General features: G+C 43.6%; 1 protein-coding gene across 3 annotated transcripts in view; it reads right to left on the bottom strand.

Annotated features, from left to right (window-relative positions):
* Window positions 1–209: 209 nt before the first annotated feature.
* Window positions 210–22,284, bottom strand: part of znf1035 (zinc finger protein 1035) — a 41,090-nt gene continuing 19,015 nt past the window's right edge. For 2 of the 3 annotated variants that reach the window (XM_062063209.1, XM_062063211.1), the window contains 2 exons: window positions 9,331–9,392; window positions 210–9,256 (listed from right to left, as the gene is read on the bottom strand). In XM_062063209.1, the coding sequence (XP_061919193.1) occupies window positions 678–9,221 (8,544 nt within the window). In that variant the 5' untranslated portion in view covers window positions 9,222–9,256; window positions 9,331–9,392 and the 3' untranslated portion in view covers window positions 210–677. Of the gene's footprint in view, window positions 9,257–9,330; window positions 9,393–12,649; window positions 12,737–22,284 lie in introns of all 3 variants that reach the window. The other variant, XM_062063210.1, reaches the window with a different exon arrangement.

Below are 22,284 nucleotides of genomic sequence, written 5' to 3'. Positions count from 1 at the left end.
GGATTAACAGAGTATTAATATAGTTTAACATCCACTATACATTGAACATTTGCATGTTTTATTTGTCATATACTGCAAAAAAGGTTACTTGCCTTCATATCCTCCGACTCACCTAAAAAGGGTCCAATAGTAATCAAAATGTGTATTGGTCAAATGAAACAATAGTAACATTTATATTTCCCACCCAAAAGGCAAAAACAAAACATAAGTGGCTTTTGTAATGGATTTAATCAAATGCATTAAAAATTTAATTTGACATCATCTACTGAACAATATGCAGTTTTTCAAATTTGTCAATAGTTTTTTACACTTAACAGAAATAATAAAACTGAAAATCACATGAACCATAAACAAAATACTTGTCATTAAGAACAAAAGCGAATATATTTTTAGAACAAGAGGTCATGGTCATCAACGGGATAGACTAAAAACAGGCTCCAAAGTCTGCAAAATAAAGCTTGATCCAGGGCATAATTATTATATACAATTTTACAGTTCAAAAATATTGTACAAGATGTATATGAACAAATAACTTCAAGAACAATTGTGGCCAATGTATTTGATACAAAGTCCAATATCCATATTTACAAAATCAGTAGACTGTCCCTAAGTGGATATAACTTGTGTGGAGGTCTATTACAGTTTATGAAAGGAAATGAGTAGATGTTATACATTTGCTATTGTTTTGAGGGCAGGTGTGTAAGTTGATGTTCCTCCAGTAAGTGAGGAAAAGCGAAAGCTTTGTCACATTCTGTGCATTCATACACAATTTGCCCAACATGACTCTCTTGATGCAGTTCAAGCTGAGCAATGCGTGCAAATGACTTGTAGCACATATCGCAGCGATGCAGCCCTACCTCTGTTTCAGCGTGCTTTCTCATGTGCTGCGACAACTCTTGTGGTGTGTTGAACTTTTGACTGCACTTGGAACATTTTAACAGTTTTTTGTCTGGTGGAGCCATGTTTTGGTCAGGCAGGTTTAAGTGCACCTTTCTCACGTGATTTCGAAGAGAATGCCTCCAAGCAAAGGTCTTCTCACAGTGCGTGCATTTGAATTGCTTCTTATTTTGCACATTGCCGTGTCTTGTGTTCTGATGCTCTAATAAAGCACTTTTTGAAGAAAACTGCATTGCGCAAGCTGGGCAGTAGTAATTTTCCTCCACGGTGACGTCAACTTCCTCCTCCTCAACAGGTACCTTGTAGGTAGTTTCAGCACAGGACTGTCCTTGTTGATGGGTACATGGGTGCTGGTGGAGAGCATCACGTTCCAAAAATATCTGGCCACAACCTGTGCATTCAAAATTTGCTGCAGATCCACTATGACTTTGCTCATGTTCCTCAAGCTTACTTGCAGAGGAAAGGGTAATGTTGCACAATTTGCACTTCAGGGTCTCAACGGACTTATGAGAGCTCATGTTCTTGTCTGTTACTGGATGCTCATTTTCATGGGTTTTCAAATGGCTGAGCATTTGGTCAAAGGAGGAACAGGTGGTATTGCAGTGGTTACATACATGTGTATGATCAGGCTGCGACTGTTGATGGATGACTTTGTGCTTTTCCAGGTGAGATGCATGCAGAAAATGTTTATTACAATCTAAACATGGAAATAGCCTCTCATTGGATATCCAGCATCCATGCTCTGAAAGATCCTCTGGGTCTTTGAAGCGCTCATTACACAAACCACAGCGATATTTTAGCTGGACTTGTCCCAGTGAACTTTCCGAAGGAGAAGCAGACCTTTTACTTTGCTGCAAAGCAGGCGAAGGTTGCTTGTTTGACACTGGGTGTGTTTTCCTGTGCTCAGCTCTACTACTCTTGGAGAGGAATACTTGATTGCATATGTCACATGGAAAGTTCTCTTCCCGGTGAGTAGACATGTGTTCTGCTAGCTGTGAGGGTCCCGCAAAGCTGAGCTGACACTTGGAGCAACGATGAGGACGACTCTTACCATGACTGTGTTTATGTTTCCGCAGGGCAAAGTGGGACACAAAGCCTCTTCCACACACCTGACACTGCAATTCAGACTTGTGCATTCGTTTATGCTGCTCCAACTGGGACGCCTGGAAAAAACATCTGCCGCATTCCGAACATTCATGAGGTTTTTCCCCAAGATGACATTTTTGGTGATCCTCAAGGTTTTCCGAGGTTGGGAATGTCTTTCCACATACATGACATGGGAAGTATGGCGCAGAGTCACTGTTGTCACTATTACTTCCATCGTTGTCGCTTTCACTGGTTACACTAGCTTTACTGCTGCCCTCAGTGTTCTGAATGTTATTCCGCTCTTTGGGATGACATTCTTTGTAGTGTCTTTGTAGAGACTTTTTGCTTAAGTATGCTTTCTTACAGCAATTACAAGAAAATGTATTTTTGTGATGGTCTTCACCGTAATGGTAGCAGAGGGACTGTTTTGACCAAAACCTCTGACCACAGAGTTTGCAAGGGAATGGTCTTACTGGGTCATGGAATGTTTTGTGGGTATCCAATTCAGATGAAGTGTAAAATGACTTGGGACAGTCAGAGCAGGAGAATTCCTTATGTAGACCATGCATCTTCATGTGTTTATCAAGAATTGCTTGGTTAGAAAAAATTCGCCCACACTTTGGACAGGTATTGAGCTTTTTTGTTTGCTCCTCCCTTCCATGGTCCTCTAGGTGACTGATGAGCATCAGGCCATCAGTGAAACTCAAATCACATTCAGAACATTGGTACTGAACCACTTTCTTCTCATTGTTTCCACTGCTTTGCACCGAAACGTCATTTGGGCTTTGTGAGTCAACTTTGCAAGAAAACTTGGTCTGCAAAACGCCAGTCCCTGTTGTTTCTGAATGGTCTTTGAAAACTAGAATTGACTCAGGAACTTCCAGATCAAGATCTGCTTTTAGAGGGCTTTCTATATGCCTTGCAGCGCCATGTCCTTGCCGACATTTCCTGTTATGGTTTCGAAGTAGATTCTTATTCCAAAAGCCTTTCTTGCATATTTTACATTTAAAAAGGCTCTCCTTAGAATGCACACGAGAATGACCTTTGAGTCCAGCTTTATTTTCAAAGGACATATTGCACACTTGGCAAACCAGTGATTCAGAAACATTGCCAACAATTGCTGTGTCCAGTTTACAAGTCAAATTAATGCCTTGACTGGGCTGTTTGTCATCCAATAGCTCTTCGTCAATAATTGGTAGCTTTGACAGATGATGTTGAAGAGGAGCAGGAGACACTGTTGGATCCATTGTTTCCAGTTTGTGTGAACTCAAAAAATGTTCTTGAAGCTGAGAAAACAAAGAAAACTGTGAACTGCAGTATGCACAAGAAAAGCCCTTCAGGCTTTGACCGGTTGCTTCTTTGTTCTGTCCAACTGCTGACAAGTTGGACATTTTAGTGCAGTTCTTTTCATGATCCACAAGTTTGTTTGCGTTTCCCTGTTTCATGGAGCATTTTCCCTGGTTCATGGAGCATTTTCGAAAATGACGCTGCAAATAGTCCCGTCTAATGAATCGCAAGCCACAATCACAAGCAAACGGCTTTTCTCCTGTGTGCAGCCGGGTGTGGACCAGCAGCTTTGTGTTGGAATCAAAAGCACGAGGGCAGTAGCTGCAAGTGAAGTTGTGCTTTTTGTTATAATAGGGCTGGAGTTTCTTCTGAAGTCTGCTCTCTTGGAGTGGCTTGATGGAATTTTCTGTTGCTGGAGTTTCCTGTGGAGTATTTGTTTCCTTTGAGACGTTTCTGCATTTTTTCATCTTCCGATGACTTTTCAGAGATTTTTCATGAGAAAAACCTGCATCACAACGTGTGCACTTGAATAATTTCACAGTATGGAACAGTGTCACATGGCGGGAGAGTTTAGATTGAGCTGGGAAACTCTTAGAACAGACGTCACAATCAAATGTGTCTTGTGTAGCCTCATTTTCACTGGGAAACTTGTTTTGCCAGCCCTTGCCAACATCATCTAAGCTTATTTTGGGGATGCAGACTGCCAACCGTAATCGTTTTCCTTTACAATGAGCCTGGTGTACTTTAAGATAATCATATCTTGAAAAGCAGCTGTCACAAGCTTTACATCGATAAGGATTTACCTCATTGTGTGTCAAAATGTGACGTCGCAGGCTACGTGGCTTAACGAAGGTTTTTGTGCAGAATTTGCATTTCAACTGATTGCCGACTTTTTCTGGAGATTGCTGCCCTTCCTCTTGGTGAGCCGGCATTTTCAACAGACTTGTCAAAGCAGCACTTTCAGCATTTGACTTTTCCTTCTTGGAAGCAACATTACAGTTCTCTTCATGTCTCAACTGCAAGTGCATTGCTGAAAACCGTTGGCCGCAATGCGTACATGGATACGGCTGAACACCAGTATGTGTCACACTATGTTTAAAAAGTACAGATCTGAACCTAAACCTCCGAGTACAGTAAGGACATCTAAATGGAAACATCCGGGATGCATGGGACTGGGATGCATTTTTATTTGCATTTAGGTTTTTCTCTGTGGTGATTTTGCTGGCGTTACCATTAGAACATGAGCCATTGTTGTGTTCTGACTTTTGTACACATGTCTTCTGATGTTCAATTAATTTGTTTCCTCCGAAGTATGTCCCACAATTTAAGCAGCAACGCAGAGTATTTAACTTGTGGCCCTGGTAATGAGCCAACAGGTATGATTTCTTAGTAAATAATCGGGAACATATGGAACACTGAAGAGTTGACCCCGTGGTAAGGTTTGGTATTTGTTTGAGACTTGGCATACATCTTTTGATGTGATTTTTCAGGTTCACTTCTCGAATGAAACGTCTTCCACAGTTTGTACAGGAGTAAGGTTTATTTGCGTCGAAGTGTTCCTCTGGGATGCTTTGGTCGGCATTATCATTAGAAGATGAGCCATTGTTGAGTTCTGACTTCTGTACACATGTCCTTTGATGTTCACCATGTTTATTCAATCCAAAGTACATCCCACAATTTAAACAGGGACGCAGAGTATTCAACTTGTGGCCCTGGTAGTGAGTCAACAGGCGTAATTTCTTTGAAAATTTTCTGGAACAAATGGAACACTGATTAGTAGACCCCCTGACAAGGTTTGGTCTGGGTTTGGGACATAGCGCACACTTCTTGATATGATTTTTCAAGTACACTTCTCGAATGAAACGTCTTCCACAGCCTGTACATGAATAAGGTTTCTCTCCTGTATGTTTGTCCATGTGGTTTAACAAATATCGGCGGGCAATAAATGTCTTATTGCAAAAAGGACATTTACATGATGCCGTTATGTGTGTAAGGCAATGTTTTCTGAGTACATAGACATCGTCAAATTTTTCTTTGCAAAGGGAACACTGCAGATCTTGTTGGTCACTTGGTTCTTGTTGAGATTTCAAAGACTGCAGTGGTTCCTCTTTCAAGAGAGGTGCCTTGCCTTTTGCAGTTTTATGTACTTTTAGATGTCTAAGGAGTTCTGCAGCATTCTGAAATTGTTCTTGACAGTCTTCACATGGGAGACTTTTTCCTTTATGATATAAGTTAGCATGCTGGAGAAGATGCCTGGAATTCGGAAGGACCTTTTTGCAAAGTGTGCACTCTATTGTCTGATGGACAATTTTGTGACCCAATAGGTGGACACGTTTTTTGAATCCTCTTGCACACTGCAAACAGCGGTATGGTCTTTCACCTCTGTGACAGCTTTCATGTTTCTTTAATGATTGTAATGTGTTGAAGTATTTTTCACAATACTTGCAGGTCAGTGACGGATCAGCCATTTCTTCTTCGGATTTCATACCATTCTCTTTCTTGCTTTCGTCAGTCTTTGTGCTGCTGGATGGTGTAAGTTTTGACTTTGTGGACAAAACAGAAGACTTGTACTTGATAATTTTGCCAGTAATTGCAGACTCATGCCTCTTCATATGTTTGTAGAGTCCAGATACTTTCTGGAAAACTGCTGGACAAAGGTTACATTTGTAGGAGTGTTCATTTTCTAATGTTAAATTTGATTGCACTTTAGTTTGTTTGTTTTCCAATGGTATTTTTTCCTTCTCATTGTCCTTTGACTTTTTTATTTCCTTAACATAGGGTTTCTCTTTGGATAAACGGGTAATACACTCTCTGAGGCAGGAGGCTTTTATATGCCTGTATCTGTTGCCTGAAGCAGAGAACGTAGCATCACACAGTGGACATCTGTATCTATTACCAATTTTGTTCTTTTTATGACCAACAGCCAATTTGACACAGTCCCGTAAATGTCTAGATCTGTTGTAAGAGTACATGAAAAGTCGTGGGCACAAAGGGCATTGATATTTTCTGTTTTTTGTTTCATTTTTGCAATTGGCTTTTACTATGTGTTTTTCAGTGGCGTTCTCACTGTATTTTTCAGTAGGTTTCTCCATGTATTTTTTAGTGGATTTCATGGTACTATGATCTTGCCAAACAGCTGAACTTTTTCCTTTGTGTATCCTGTAAACATGCCTTTTGACTTTCTTTAAAGTTGAGAATATTTTGCCACACTGGACACAGACATGACCTTTGGAGACATCAACCATTTTCACGCGACATTCAGGCAGATTCTCATGTGGTGTCCTTTGTGTTACGACTTGTGGTGGTTGTAATGTAGAGTCATGTTTTTCTGGACTGATAACTTCATGGTCACTTGGTTTTCCATCTGGACTTACTGTTTTTGCAGTCTTGCATCTACCAGGTATAGTTTTGTGTTTTACCAAGCTAGAATTGTGTGAAAAATAAGTGCTACATGTGTTACACTTATAAGGTGTTCCGCCAGTGTGACGCCGCATGTGTTTCAAATACACAAGCATTTGTGAAAATGTGAAGTTGCAAAAGCTGCAAAAATAACGCCCTTTCCTTTTAGGCATGTGAGAACCTGAAACATGTTTAGTTTGTTTAGCTATCTCACCCAAATGTTTGTCTGATTTGTCAGTCATCAGGTATTGATCTGCTGTCCTGGAAAACTGAAAGTTCGGCACTGAATGTTGACAATGGTGATGTTCAATTAAATGATCGACAATATGGGTTTTGTGCTCACAAACTGCACAATGGTACAAAGTACTCTTTGAAATGACAGGCTCAATTTTTTCAATGATTACAACAGGTTGCAAGCGTTTTCTCATTTGTAAAGAGGATTTTAGAGGAGTACCTTGTTTTTCTGACTCTGCCATGCTGTAACTGTTCGGTCTGAGATTACAGGTTTCCTCTTCTCCCTTTGATTCACTTGAGTCTTCTCTTGACAGATGCTCACTTCCCTTGAATGTGTCCATCCCTTCGAGCGACATACATCCTGTTAGCTTTTCTTGTTCTGTGGTCACAGAGCTTTGATGAAGTGACATTTGCCGACATGTTGAAGAGATTTCATTTGGTCTTCCTGAATCATTATCCAGGCAGAATAAAGCATCATGGTTTGAGTCGTCTTTCTGTGAGCAGGTGTCTAAATCCTTTGGAATACCATCCTCATTGCACATATCCAGTTTGGAAAAGTTACTTGCAACACATTTGGAGGATGTGCTCACCTTCTCTTGGACACCCATACTTTCCTCTTTGACAAAAAAGTTTGTGTCTGTACTTGAGCAGGGTAGTTGTGGGAAGACGTCTTTGCTTGAGTTATTGGAATTTAAAGAGAAATCTGAATTACTACAATAACTCTGCTCATCACTGGCATCATTCAAATGACCATCACTCATTGAGGCCGTGCTCTGAGCGTCATCCAGAACAACTGTTTTAGAATAGTGATTCTTAGATAACTGTAACCCAGAACCAACATATTGACTGTTGCTCTCAACCATACTTGTGCAGTGTGACCCAAGTGGATGTGAGATTTGAGGGCTTTTGGGCTGCAATTGATTATCCTGACCATCTGTCTCAGGCTGTGACAGCATGTTTTCCATTCCCATGTTTCTATCATGAACACTGGAAGATGTGATTTTTGTTTTTCTCTGTACATTGAAGGTTTCTTCACACAGGGACTCTAATTCTTTTTCTTTGTGTTGTAAATTACTTGTTGACTTGTCATCAAGTGTCAACATTTCTTTTTTCTTATCAATGACTCTCGAATATTCAACTAATGAATGTGAATTTTTTTCTTCCCCTTGTAGGACATCACCCCTTGGCTGGTCGCCAAGTGTCATATTTACTTTTTGGGGATCAATGTAACCAGGATTGTCACCCAATGAATCAGATTCTTGGTCTTCCAGTTGGAGACTGTCACTCCCTGCCAGATCACTTTGTGTGTTATTTATTTTTTGCTGATCAATAGCGTTAGGGTTGTCAAACCCTTCATTTTCAGTTTTGCATGTCTCCTTGGTTACTGTCGCTAGTTCATCCATATGCTCTTCCATTTTTGCAAATAAGGTTTTTGCACATGCGGGTAGAGTTATCTGCTCATTTGTATCATCTGGGTGATTCTCCATGCCAGTCAAGTATTCACTGTCGCTTATTGAGATGTCTGAATAGGGTCCTTCGTTGTGACCTTTCTCTGAATTTTTTGCTTGTTCTTCAATTTGACCTTCCAATTTATCATCAGCGTCTTTAACTGACCCAATCTCTTTGGTTGAAAAATCAGTTTCTTGTACACATTCACCCATATTTTCTCCAACAGTCAGTTTTGATGAATCTGAGTTCATGGCATTAATTTCATTTGAAAATTTCACACTTTCAGTGTGAGTGAACAGCCATTCAGATGGACTTTGTTTTTTAGTAGAATCAGTTTCAGGCTGTTGAATTGGTATAGTTAAAGGAAATGTACATGAAGGCTGTGTTTCACTGACCTCTGTGTCTGAGCAACTACTAACGTCCGAATAGTCCTCAAGCAGGGATGTAGCTAAAAGTTCACAGTTTTGCTTGAGTCCTTGTAATTCAGTTGAAAACGATGAAGGGAGAGGTCCAGATGATGATAATCCATTTGTAGCTAAATTTTTAATGTCAGCATCTCCACATTTCAACAAGGGATTCTTTGACATGTGTTCTCCATCTGTTTGCCAAGAGGGTTCCTTAAATAAGGTTTCGTAAACACAGTCCGAACTGGAATTTCCAATATTGGAATTTGAGTAATAGTTTGTATCAAATGTCGACTGTGGTATAGGGTCAGCAAGTGAAGCTGTAGAGTTAGGAAACTCTTGCTGTCCAATGAAGTTCTGTATATGATGTGGAAGACTTTCTTCTGGTTCAGATGTCCTAAAAGTCTTGGGCTCTGATGATACAGGTGTAAAGTTTTGAAAATATGAGTCCCACTCATGAGCCATTATCCTCAAGGGTTTAGAGATTGTGTATATTCCCCCTAAAATTAAAAAAGCATGACATTATAAAACATACAACAAAAATCCTAAAATGAATAAGATTATTAAGTCCCACCTTTTCTTGATTGAAGAAACAATTGGGCTCTTTAGGATAAGGGTGACATCTAATGTAGGAATCTGAAAATTTAAAGAAACAGCAACCCAGTAAATATTTAGCAGTCAATCACTTTCATACACAGAATAGATTATTCCTGCCTAAAGCAGAGTTGCCAATGCTCCAGGATTCTGTGGAAGACATCCCCAGAATTGCCCTTGTCTATAGACATCCTGGCGGAAGCAAAAAAAATCTCCCGGGATTTGTCATTAAAATTGTGAAAATAAGAAATAGTGTGAATGATATGGCCCTATAAAATCAGTTTTATTTCTCTCCAAATTATGTTTAGTTATCCACCTTTCACACTTATTGTACTACCATGAAGTGTGTTCTTTTGAAAAATATATATAATAAATAACATTTAATAAAATATTTGTTAATTAAATGCAAAAATACACATTTATTGGTGAAATACCTCAATAAACAATTTTGTATTTTAAGTCAAAGCATAATAATTTTTTAACATTTATGTACCAATGAGTGTTTATGTAGGGCACTTTTTGAAACTTTTATTTTGTTAGCGCAGTCTGACCGGATAATGTGTACAGCACTGGACTGGTGGAGGCTGGAGGTGCGGTGCACTAAAGCCATGGGTGTCAAACTCTGGCCCGCGGGCCAAAATTGGCCCGCCTTGTAATTCCACTTGGCCCTTGAGGCGATATCAAATTAACACTAGAGCTGGCCCACTGTGCCGATTAAATACAGCGGCGGCGCCGTGGTAACACTGCATTTCACCGCTAAATCTCATACTTGCCAACCCTCCCGGGAGACTACCAAATTTAAGTGCCCCTCCCGAAAATCGTCACGTCCGCTTTTCACCCAGTCCAACAATGCTGGCCCAGTCACATAATATGTGCGGCCTCGGCATGCACACACACGTGAATGCAACGCATACTTGACCAACAGCGATACAGGTTACACTAAGGGTACCCGTATAAATAACTTTAACACTGTTAGAAATATGCGCCACACTGTGAATCCACACCAAACAAGAATGACAAACACATTTTGGGAGAACATCCGCACCGTAACACAACAAAACAAATACCCAGAATCCCATGCAGCCCTAACTCTTCCGGGCTGCAATATACACCCTGCTACCACCAAACCCGCCCCCCCAACCGACGCACGGAAGGGGGGTGGGGGTGGGGGTTGGGGGGGGGTGTTGGTGGAAGCGGGGATGTATATTGCAGCCCGGAAGAGTTAGGGCTGCATGGGATTCTGGGTATTTGTTTTGTTGTGTTTATGTTGTTACGGTGCGGATGTTCTCCCGAAATGTGTTTGTCATTCTTGTTTGGTGTGGATTCACAGTGTGGCGCATATTTGTAACAGTGTTAAAGTTATTTACACGGGCACCCTCAGTGTAACCTGTATCGCTGTTGGTCAAGTATGCATTGCATTCCCGTGTGTGTGCGTACAGAAGCCGCACACATCTTGTGACTGGGCCGGCACGTTGTAAGTATGTATGAAAAGCAGACTTGACGTCAGCTCGTAGAGGACGTTAAACGCAGTGCCTTTAAGGCACGCACTCAAGACTGTGGTCCGGGTAGACTACGAGATATAATGACTGATGAACAACATCGTTCGATAATGAAGGTTGCCTCAGCCCCGACATTAATGAACTAGCATCCAAGAAAAGATGCCAGGTATCTGGCTTGGGCACATCATATTAGATCAGTGTGTAGCAAACTGAGAAGTTTAAAGTCCTGAATGGTTGATTTATTCATTGTGATTTTATTTTCTAATTTATTAGCCTGTGGAAAAAGTTAATGTTGATATTTACCTCAGAAGGCTGCAAATACAAAATAGGCATTACATTTTTATTTAAATTGTATTTGATATGCCATTGATATTTTTTACTTATTATTATTATTATTTGAAACTCGATTTTGCATGTCACTATAAAGTTATATAAGCCTTGCTTGTTCAATATTCAATGCAAAACTTGTTTGGGTCCCTATTAAAAGGTTAATTTGTTCAACCTTGGCTCGCGGCTTTGTTCAGTTTTAAATTTTGGCCCACTCTGTATTTGAGTTTGACACCCCTGCACTAAAGGGTGCTAGATGGCTGCTATATTTTTGAGTGTATAGACAACTCGAGGCAATTGAGAAATAAATGAAGAAAAAAAAAAAAAAGTGTGCCTCTCAAACTAAGGACGCCGTCCTGTCTGTACTTTAAGATTGCAATAGTGGTGCCGTCTACAACAATCCAAGCTGATCAGATGTGTTGTGGGAGTATAGGTTGTCCTGGCTTGCATTAGCGTTTTAGTTTGTTTGCAGACTTACTGTATCTGGTGTTTCAAGTGGCCGTTTTGACATTGTTTAATCTCGGACGGGATAGTTGATTGTTTTGGGGACACATGAGCAGTCCCGAGCACATGATTTCGCCAGACAAATCTTCCTTCTCCTCATGATGACAGTATTTTTAGTCATATCTATGTACATTTCTGTGATATCCCACGTTAAACAGCAGATTCTGGTTTTATTGGCCCATTTTGTGATTCTTTCCGCGACTCCTTTAAATCATAGGGCCCGAGAATGTATCATAACTGTCAGATTCCCAGTTTGTCTGTGTCTTATTTTACAAAATGCAACATTCTCTTACAACGGGCTCAATCTCTGTGTCTCTCTTTCTTCTGGCAAAACTCAAAACTACTTTTCGCCTCCACAACAGACATCACTTCCCATCCTTGTCCCTTAATTCATGCCCTCCAGTCAAGACACTAGCTAGAACCCAAAGGCGTCTATGACAAAACTGACATGACTTGTGGTAAAAGGTTTGTGACTTGTGGTTATTGTTATTCTCACGGCATTCAACTGATCAGTAGTGTTAAAAGACGTTTAGCCTCTCATCCGAGTAGTTTTCATCAGTTCATGCTCATATACCTAGCTTGGACAGATCTCGTCTGGGAGCTTGCTGCCAAGGTTCTGACTATTTATCCTCTAACATGAGGAGCGTATGCACAGGAAGGAATGCTTATGTTCTTTTGTGGTGTAAAACAGAATGTGTCCAACAAATGTTAACCATACAATCAAAACGTTTATAAACTAAATCGAATCACATCACATCGAATCGTTCATACACTAAATCGAATCAAATCAAATAATTCATACACTAAATCGAATAAAATAAATTCATTCCATTTTATATACTTTTAAAAAAAAATTTGTTATCACATCTTAACTCATGAATTGTGATTCGAATTGAATCGTCCATCACAAAGAGATTTACATCCCTAATATCTAGATACATGCATCCATCCATCCATTTTTTTCCCTACCGCATTTCCCTCTTGGGGTCACAGGGGATGCTGGAGCCTATCTCAGCTGCATTCGGGCGGAAGGCAGCTTATAGCCTGGACAAGTCGCTAGAACAATACAATTCAGAAACAATACATTTTTAAAAGATAACAATTGATTCGGTAGAATTATATGTAATTTGATTCGATGCAATATGGTACAGTTCCTTGTTTAGAGTAGACATCCATTTTAAATTATACATTATCCTAGGTCATTTTTATAAACGTGGCACTGTTTATATTCAAATAAGTACCCATTCCAGAAAACCAGCGGGTTTGGTTTTTTTACATGACATGCCATACCATGCAGTTGTTTATTACTGTAACACACTTCCAGCACCTTGGAATGCCCCCTCACAATGAAAACATACTTAATATGTTATTTTTACTATTGGAAGAAATTGGTAAAATACTGTCAATTTGGTATCTTGTACCAAAGCTCCAATGGCTATATCATGTCCCTCATTCTGCACAACACTGTACAGCCTCATGTCCTCACCAATGAAGCAGGCTATTGAAGAGGTTAATATCTTTGCTCAAGCTGAGTTCTGGCAAATTCTTGCTTGAAAGAAGCCCCGAATATCCATGTCTCTGAGCTAACTGTACTGGCATTCTCACCTGTATGTCATATATGCACTTTTGAGACATGAGAGTCTTGTTTAGAGTTCAGTTTAAACTAGCCAATTTACAAGATTGCACTTAAAATCTGTTTTTTACGATTAAGTGAAACAAAGAAGAACATTTCAATTTTGTAATCAAAACATTTTCCTTAAGTGCAGATCGAATCGAATTTAATCATTATTCAAAAACTTTAAGAATCAAAATCGAATCAATTTAGGAAATTGTCCGTGATACCCAGTCCTAGTGTCAACTAGTTGCCATAAAAGACAGAGGCAGAAAATACTCTGAATACCAAAAGTGTAAAACCGAAGAAGATAAACAACCCAATAATAACCTCCAATCACTCCTTTTAACACTCAAAAAGCAATGCAATAAATTAAGAAATAAGTCAACCAACCTAACTAAATCCTTAAAAAAAAAATTACATTAACGACAAAATAGAGGAAAACATAAATAAGCCACATGGGCTCTGGAAAATCCTCAACAACCAGCTTCCTGGCTGCAGCCAGAAACTCAAAACCAGACTCACCAACATCAACATCAAGGAGGGTGACTCCCTCATTACAGACAAAATGGAGGTAGTAAGCAGACGTAACACCTTTTTCACCAGCATAGCCCCAACTCTAGTCAACAAGCTGTCCACCACTCTGGTCGCTTTGGTGTAGAACACATTAAAGCCTTCTACAGAAAGCTAGGAGTATCCAACAATGATTTCAAACTAGAAATGGTCTCAGCTGACGAGGTGCTTAAAAATTTGAGCACGCTCCACCCAAACAAGGCCACCGGCCTTGACAATATCCCCTCCAGATTCCTCAGGGACTCTGCCACCACCATTGCCCCAATCATCACATACATAATAAACCTCTCCAATTACACAAGGCTAAGTACCAAAAGATTTCAAGATAGCAAGAGTAACTCCCCTCTTTAAAAAAGGAAGCAAATTAGAACCTGGCAACTACCGACCTGTTTCTATTCTCAGTTCCATTTAGAAAGTAATAGAAAAAATTGTTTTTGAACAGGTCAATAGTTACCTTGCCACTAAAAAATGTGTACAAATTCCAATCCGGCTTCAGAACTAACCACTCCACTGACACATGCCTTCTCTATCTGACCAACCACATCAAACATGAGGTGGACGCGGGCAAATACTGCGGCATGGTCATGCTGGACCTTCAAAAGGCCTTTGACACCGTTAACCACGCTATACTGTTGGATAAGCTCAGAGCAATCTGATTTGATAAAACCTCATCGAGCTGGATGCAATCTTACTTGGAGGGGAGGAAACAGGTGGTAGAGGTGAACGGCACCGTGTCCCCCCCCCCCCCTCTCAGTAAGTTATGGAGTCCCCCAAGGCAGTATATTAGGGACTTTACTGTTCCTAATATACATAAACGACATGTCATCAGCATGCGACTGTGAATTGTTCCTGTTTGCGGATGACTCGGCCCTGCTGGTATCCGGCAAGGACAAGTCACAGGTGGAGAAAATCCTCAGTGCTGAACTCTGTAGAATTTGCACCTGTCTCGCTGACAACAAGCTATCCATACACTTGGGTAAAACAGAATCCATCCTTTTTGTGTCCCACATTAAGAAAGTCAGTGACTTCACTATAAAAGTGTTATCACCAGGAAAGATGAGGTCACCTACCTAGGTTCCATTCTAGAGGCCAATCTTTTCTGTGATAAAATGGCAACCAAGGTAATCAACAAGGTCAACGAACGAACAAGATTTCTCTACAGAATCTCCTCTCTGGTCAACAAAAGCACCATGAAGATTCTAGCGGGAACTCTCATTCAACCCTTTTTCGATTACGCATGCACCTCCTGGTACCCCAGCACCTCCAAAACCTGCTGGCACGGTCACTCTCCCAACTTTGCCACGCCGTCCCCAACAACACCAGGGGGAGCTCCACTAACCACGTTAAACCCAGATTCCGATCTAACAAAGGTCTTAACTCATTCTCCTTCTATGCCACATCAATATGGAATGCACTCCCAACAGGTGTAAAAGAAAGGGCATCTCTATCCTCCTTCAAAATTGCACTAAAAGAACACCTCCAGGCAACTTCAACCCTTAACTAACACCCTCCCTCTTCCACATCCCACCTCCCCGGATTGTAAATAATCAAATGTAGATACTTATTCTCATGCTTTCTGATCTCTCTCTCTATGTCCACTACTTGCTGTACATATCCTACAAAGTCAGACCTACACTGTTTCAATGTCCATTTCTCTGATGATACAATTGTTGATGACTGAAGTGTTGATATCAACCAAACTGGCAGATAGTGGCGTATGTCGTCCGGCGCTGTCTCCGTCTTGGTGAACGTCACGTGTGTTCGCCTTCTGTCATCCACTGTTCCCACGCAGTTAGCAGTCTAGCTTCGACACCAATATCTAGCGGCTGGCGTTCTTTTGTCAATCCACCCGGAATGACGGCGAGTATTGAATTAAGCGCGTAAGCGTGTCTCTTAATGTGATGTTATGAGCTAGCGAATATAACAACTACACTACCCAGCATGCAACGGTAGTGACGAGCATGTGCGGTAGCCCTGAGAAGCGTTGTTGTATGCCGGCAGTTAGAATGTGGTTATGAGCACGCTGTTAGTAAACGTTGAGAACTCAGCCAACACGCCTCGTCTGTATTATTTATAATTAGACTGACAACACACTTAATAGGAGCCATTTTGGGGTCTTTACTTAAACACACAAATGGAAAGAAACGTCACATATCCCGCCATGCACCGCACGCTTCTTTTTCTACGGGGGCAGCTGCTTAAAAAAAGATGGCGGCTGTTTACGGTAGTTGCGAGACCTAAACTTTATGAAAATTAATATTAATATTAATCCATATATAAGGCGCACCGGATTATAAGGCGTACTGTCAGCTTTTGAGAAAATCTGTGGTTTTTAGGTGTGCCTTATAGTGCGGAAAATACGGTAAAGAAAAAGATTTGGTTCTTTATTCGAATCCCTGGGAACTAATCCCGTGTCACAGGAAATGTCCTGTGGCAAGTCATTCATTCGGTGGCAGATACAGAAGCAGCAACAATGGACCGGAAAAAACGCTCCAAGTCATGGCTTCACTATACTAAGAAATACGACGAGGAAACTGCTATCTGAAATTATTGCCAGGCTTTGCTTTCCTGTAAGGAAAGCAGTACAACAAACATGTTTAGGCCGTAAATAACTGGCATGGCGCCAGTCACGGTCACTCGCCTCCTGCTGCCATTTCTGGTTTGGGATTTTGGCGAGGAACAGCTGCTGTGCACCACCACAGTGTTTGCCCTCCATCTCGCCAAGGAAGACTGCTTTGGGTATCTTCGAGTCTTTAATTCTGGCCACGTGGCCGGTCCAGCTGAGTTGCTGTTGTAGCAATGTAGACTCGAGGCTGGGCAGCCAAGCTCGCTGCAGGACCTCCTCGTTGGTGACGTACTCCTACCACTTGATCCCCATGATGTAACGCAGGCGGCCTTGATGGAATCGCTCCAGCAGCCTGGTCTGCTTGCGGTATAGCACCCAGGTCTCGCAGCCGTGCACTAGGGTAGAAATTACTACTGCGCGGTAGATCTGGATCTTTGTTGAAAGGAGGACTGAGTGGTTCTACAAACTTTCTTGTGCAGGCGTCCGAATGTACTGCTGGCCCGGGCGGGTCTGTTGTCAAGGTCTTTGCTGACGGTTGCATTGTCAAAGATGCTGCTGCCTAGGTACGTGAAGTGCTCCACCACGTTTAGGCTGGTGCCCTCAATTTTGATTTGGGGTCGGCTGTAGGCTCATCTAGGGGGCGGCTGGTACAGTACCTCCATCTTCCTCAGGCTGATGGTGAGGCCAAAGGCCATGGCAAAACAATGTATCGACAATGTATGCAGGGCATGCTGGGTGTGGGCGAGAAGGGCACAGTTGTCTGCAAACAGAAGCTCGACGATCAGCCTCTCCATGGTCTTGGTGTAGGCAAGCAGACGGCGCAGATTGAAGAAGCTGCCATCTGTTCTGAAACGGATGAAGTTGCCGTCCGCCAGGTCTTCCCTCGCCTCCCTCAGCATCATGCTGAAGACCTGGCCTGGCCCACCTGACATTCGTGCAGCTGACAGAGAATAGTGAGGAACTTTGGAGGGCAGCCCAGACGCTCAAGTATCTTCCATAGACCCTCCCTGCTCACTGTATCAAAGGCCTTGGTCGGATCAACGAAAGCTGCAAATAGCCCCATGTTTTGCTCCCAGCACTTCTGGATCTGACGAAGAACAAAAGTCATGTCTGTTGTCCCTTTGTTAGCCCGGAAGCCACACAGACTCTCTGGTGCGTTCTCCACGGCAATGGTGGAAATCAGCCTGTTGAGCAGGAGACACGCCAAGATCTTGCCTGCTATAGAGAGAAGGTTGATACCATGATAGTTGGCACAGTCTGATTTCTCTCCTTTGTTCTTGTAGAGACAGACTATGATGGCATCTCGGAAATCCTGAGGCACTGAGCCTTGTTCCCAGCACTTGGTGAAGAGGTCATGGAGACAGTCCGTAACCTTTTCGCCGCTGTGCTGGTAAACCTCTGGTGGTATGCCGGATTTCCCGGATTCATTTGTTGGACCACCTTCTTCACCTCCTTTATCGTCGGCAGATTGTCAAGCTCTGTCTTCACTTCTGCTTGGGGGATCTTAAGCAAGGAAGACTTGCCGTTCGTTCGTCGCTGAAGAGGCCGCTTAAGAAGAGGGCATTCAATGCTGGTAACAGGGAGGAGGTGTAAAGAGTTCAGATGCTGCTGAAGATCAAACTCAGGGAGGCCAAGGAGAACTACAGGAGGAAGCTGGAAGGGAAGCTGAAGGTCAACAACATGAAGGCGGTTTGGAGAGGTATGCAGACCATCACTGGCCTCAAACCGTCGGGGGGTAGTGGGGTGGACAGAGACAAAGAGAGGGCCAAAGAACTAAACCAGTTCTTTAACAGGTTTGACACAGTGGCTCCGACAAGCTCCTGAAACCCCCCCCCCCAAGACATGCCAGCCGGCCCCCTAACAACTTCAGCGAACCAATCCATCCCCCCTCCCCTCTTCACAGGCCCCCAACTCCAATGACTACCTCCCCCCACTTAACACCTCACCCTCAGCTTGATGACCCCCCCAGTGTGTCTGTCTGCAGAACAGGTGAACGCACAGCTAAATAAGCTACAAACAGGCAAGGCCGCGGGTCCTGACGGTGTGAGCCCCAGCACGCGACCCAGCACGTCGAAGGACTACAGGCCGGTGGTTCTAACCTCCCATATCATGAAGACCATGGAGAGGTTGGTCCTGGAACAACTCCGCCCTACAGTCAAGCCCCACCTGGACCCACTCCAATTTGCCTACCATCCCCGACTGGGAGTGGAGGATGCAGTCATCTACCTGCTGAACCGAGCCCACATCCACCTAGACAAGCCTGCGAGCAGTGTGACGGTCATGTTTTTTGACTTCTCCAGTGCTTTTAATACCATACGGCCTGGACTACTGGGTGTGAAGTTGGAGACGATGCAGGTGGAGGCCCCCTTGGTGTCCTGGGTTGTTGATTACCTGACTGACAGACCACAGTACGTGCGACTGCAGGACTGTGTGTCTGACAGGCTGGTCAGCAACACCGGGGCCCAGCAGGGCACAGTCCTCTCCCCCTTCCTCTTCACCATCTACACCACCGATTTCCATTATCACTCAGAGTCCTGCCACCTTCAGAAGTTTTCTGATGACTCTGCGATAGTGGGGTGTATTGAGGATGGTGATGATGAGGAATACAGGGCACTGTTGGAGGACTTTGTCACATGGTGTGGAAAGAACCACCTCCAGCTTAATGTGACGGAGACCAAAGAGCTGGTTGTGGACCTGGGGAGGAGGAGGAGTACTCCGGCGACCCCTGTTTCCATCAGGGGGGTCGATGTGGACATGGTTGAGGATTATAAATACCTCGGTGTACACATGGACAACAAGCTGAATGGGTCAAAACACGCTGAGGCACTCTACAAGAAGGGACAGAGCCGCCTCTACTTCCTCAGGAGGCTAGGATCCTTCAACGTCTGCACAAAGATGTTGATGTTCTACTTATCGGTGGTGGCGGGCGCCTTCTTGTACGCCGTGGCCTGCTGGGGCAGCGGGCTGAGAGCGAGGGACGCAAACAGACTGGACAAGTTGGTAGAGAAGGCCAGTAACGTGGTGGGAGTGGAGCTAGACTCTCTGGCGGTGGTGTCAGAGAGGATAAGTCTAGCAAAACTCCTAGCCATTATGGACAACACCTCCCACCCACTACACTCGGACCTTGCAGAGAGAATGAGCACGTTCAGTGGAAGGCTCAGACTCCCAAAATGCAACACGGAACGACACAGGAGGTCCTTCATATCGACAGCCATCAGACTGTATAATGCATATGTTCCTTGACTGCACTTAAATGTAGAGTATATGTAGAATATATTTATATTATTTATAATTATTATTGTCTATTGTGAGCGAACTGTGGTGCTGAATTTCCCCCAGGGATCAATAAAGTACTTTGTATTCTATTCTAAGTGCTCGGACTGGTGGTGCATGATGGCATTCTTGTCCGTCAGAAGGGTTGCGCCGTCTGGAGAACAAAGAGTGGCCTGGATCTGGTGAGAGGGTCTGTACACAGCCTTGAGAGCCTCTTAGAAGGAGTGTGTGTCACCAAGGTCAGCATACAACTGCGTTTTATTGGTGAGATATGTCCACCAGTCGTTCTTCATTGTGCGTAGTCTGTTCTGCAACGTGTTGCAAGCAGTTCTGTAGAAGGTCCTAAGGCTGTTGTTGTCAGGGTTTACCAGGAGGCATTGATGGCAGTTGCGTTTCTTTTCGAGTAACTCCTGGATTTCTGTGTCTGATTCATCAAACCACTCCTTGTGTTTTCTGGTTGAGAAACCCACTACTTCTGCAGTAGTCACTTGAAGGACTGTCTTCAGTTGTGTCCACCGTTGGTCTATGTCAGCGTCAGGGTTAACTTATTTTCCAAGTTTCTCCCCCAGTCTGGCTTGGAAAGTCTCCTGGTAGAGCAGTTTCCAGAGTCTCTGAGCATTAAGTCTCTTTGTCTGAGGGCCTTTCTTTTTTGGTAGAGGTTTGAAGTTGAAGGTCACTTTGTACCGGACGAGACTGTGGTCAGTGTAGCACTGGACATGACTCTTGTGTGCTGCACATCTCTTGCGTCACGCTGTCGGGTCAGGATGTAGTCCAGCAGGTGCCAATGCTTGGACCGCTGGTGTCTCCAGGTGGCCTTGTACCTTTCTTTCTGCTGGAACATGGTGTTGGGGATGGTTAGCTCATGCTCTGAGCAGAACTCCAGCAGCAAGCGACCGTTGTCATTGCAGTTTCCAATACCATGTCTGCCCAGAACCACTGTCCAGATGCCAAAGTCTCTTCCCACCTTCCAGTTAGTCGCCTAGTATGAGGACTTTATCTGCTGGGTTGACTTGCCAGAGGAGGTTATGCAGGTCGCAGTAGAACGCCTCTTTCACATCCGTGTCGCCCTGCAAGGTTGGTGTGTAGACGCTGATGAGGGTAACGAACCTGTTCCCTTGTATGGGGAGGTGAAGAGACATGAGGCGGTCACCCTGGCCGATAGGCAGGCTGTGTAGTCTGTTGGCTATCTTTATCCAACGGCAGAAAGGCGACGCTCTTCCTTCATCTTCCCAGACCCGTAAAATGTACAGCCAGTTCCATGCTCCGTCAGCGAGCCTTGGTCTGCAAGGCGTGCCTCGCTGACAGCTGCAATGTCGGTATTCAGTCTGGCAAGTTCCTTGGCAACGAGTGCCGAACGTCTCTGGGGGCGGTCACTGTCTTCCGAATCCAGCATTGTGCGTACATTCCAGCACGCAGGTTTCAAAATCTTTGTGTTATTTGCACCGCTTTGGAAGATGCCCTGCTGACCACGGCTAGCCAGCTGGGCTGGGCGAGACAAAACTATTTTAGACCACCTTTTCTAGGCCCCTCTCCGTGTAGAGCTATCCTAAAGAGGGCTGCTTGGTCGCTCAGGGACCTGCCGGATGATGCTGTTTGTCTCTTGTCAGCGTCAAAACGGCTATACACCTGAGCACATGTGCCATCTTACAGCTGCTGTCTTCGCCTCTTTCCCATCGCTGTAGGGCTTTGGACTCCTCTCCATCTCGCATGCGCTAGTTTTTAAGTGGTAAATGGCTTGCCCACACGAAATCCACTCTATAGGCCAAGTGCCATTCTGCAGTGGCTGCGGCGAACACAGGGCTGTAGGTTTGACCTCAGAGTTTCCCTCTCCTAGACGGACAGGCAGCCAAGGCTAACAAGCTCCGTCTGCCCATCACCATTTTGCAGCAACCCGCGTCCGCCATCACAGCCAATAGAGTTGCAGCCCATCTACTGCCTGTGCCGCCCTTGGGGACTTTGAACCAGAACTGAAACCGTGTTGGCTCCTGAATTGCCAGTTTCAAAACCTCCGCAAGCTGGGCTATATCCCCAGCCAAGGGAGGCTAAAGGGTGTGCTAACACTTGCCCAAGGTGTACACCCAGGCTTGTGGAGGGAAGGAGATGCCTTACTTCTCCATTCTAGACCGGCATCAAGCAAGGTCCAGCCAAAATTAAACAATAATGTACAGGCATATCCCGGGCAGCCATATGGGAGTGTGGGGGGCTGTGTCAAACATCAGCCGATATAGGGATGGGTAAAGCAGAGGAGTGGTTGTGACACGTGTGCCAGAAATGATGTTACTGTTGTATTGCTCAGTGGCCTAGTGGTTAAAGTGTCCGCCCTGAGATCGTTAGGTCGTGAGTTTATGAACTGAAGAAACTTTTAAGTTGTGAATGTTTGTTTGTTTATTAATTAGCTAGTAATCTAGACCATTACCTGTAAATTATGGGTGGATTTTGATTAAACTTTTAGGAAAGGTCAGAATTGGGATAAGGAGCAAGTGATCATTCTCACTGGCACTCATCGAGGGCGGACGCTCCCTTTCCCTCTCCCTTATATCTCCTGCTTGCTTTTTTGTATTGTCTTAACTTTCTTGTTGC

Source organism: Entelurus aequoreus, linkage group LG11 (assembly GCF_033978785.1).
Source record: "Entelurus aequoreus isolate RoL-2023_Sb linkage group LG11, RoL_Eaeq_v1.1, whole genome shotgun sequence".
NCBI lineage: Eukaryota > Metazoa > Chordata > Actinopteri > Syngnathiformes > Syngnathidae > Entelurus > Entelurus aequoreus.
Note: the sequence above shows the minus strand (reverse complement) of the source record. Positions and strands in the feature narration are given on the sequence as shown.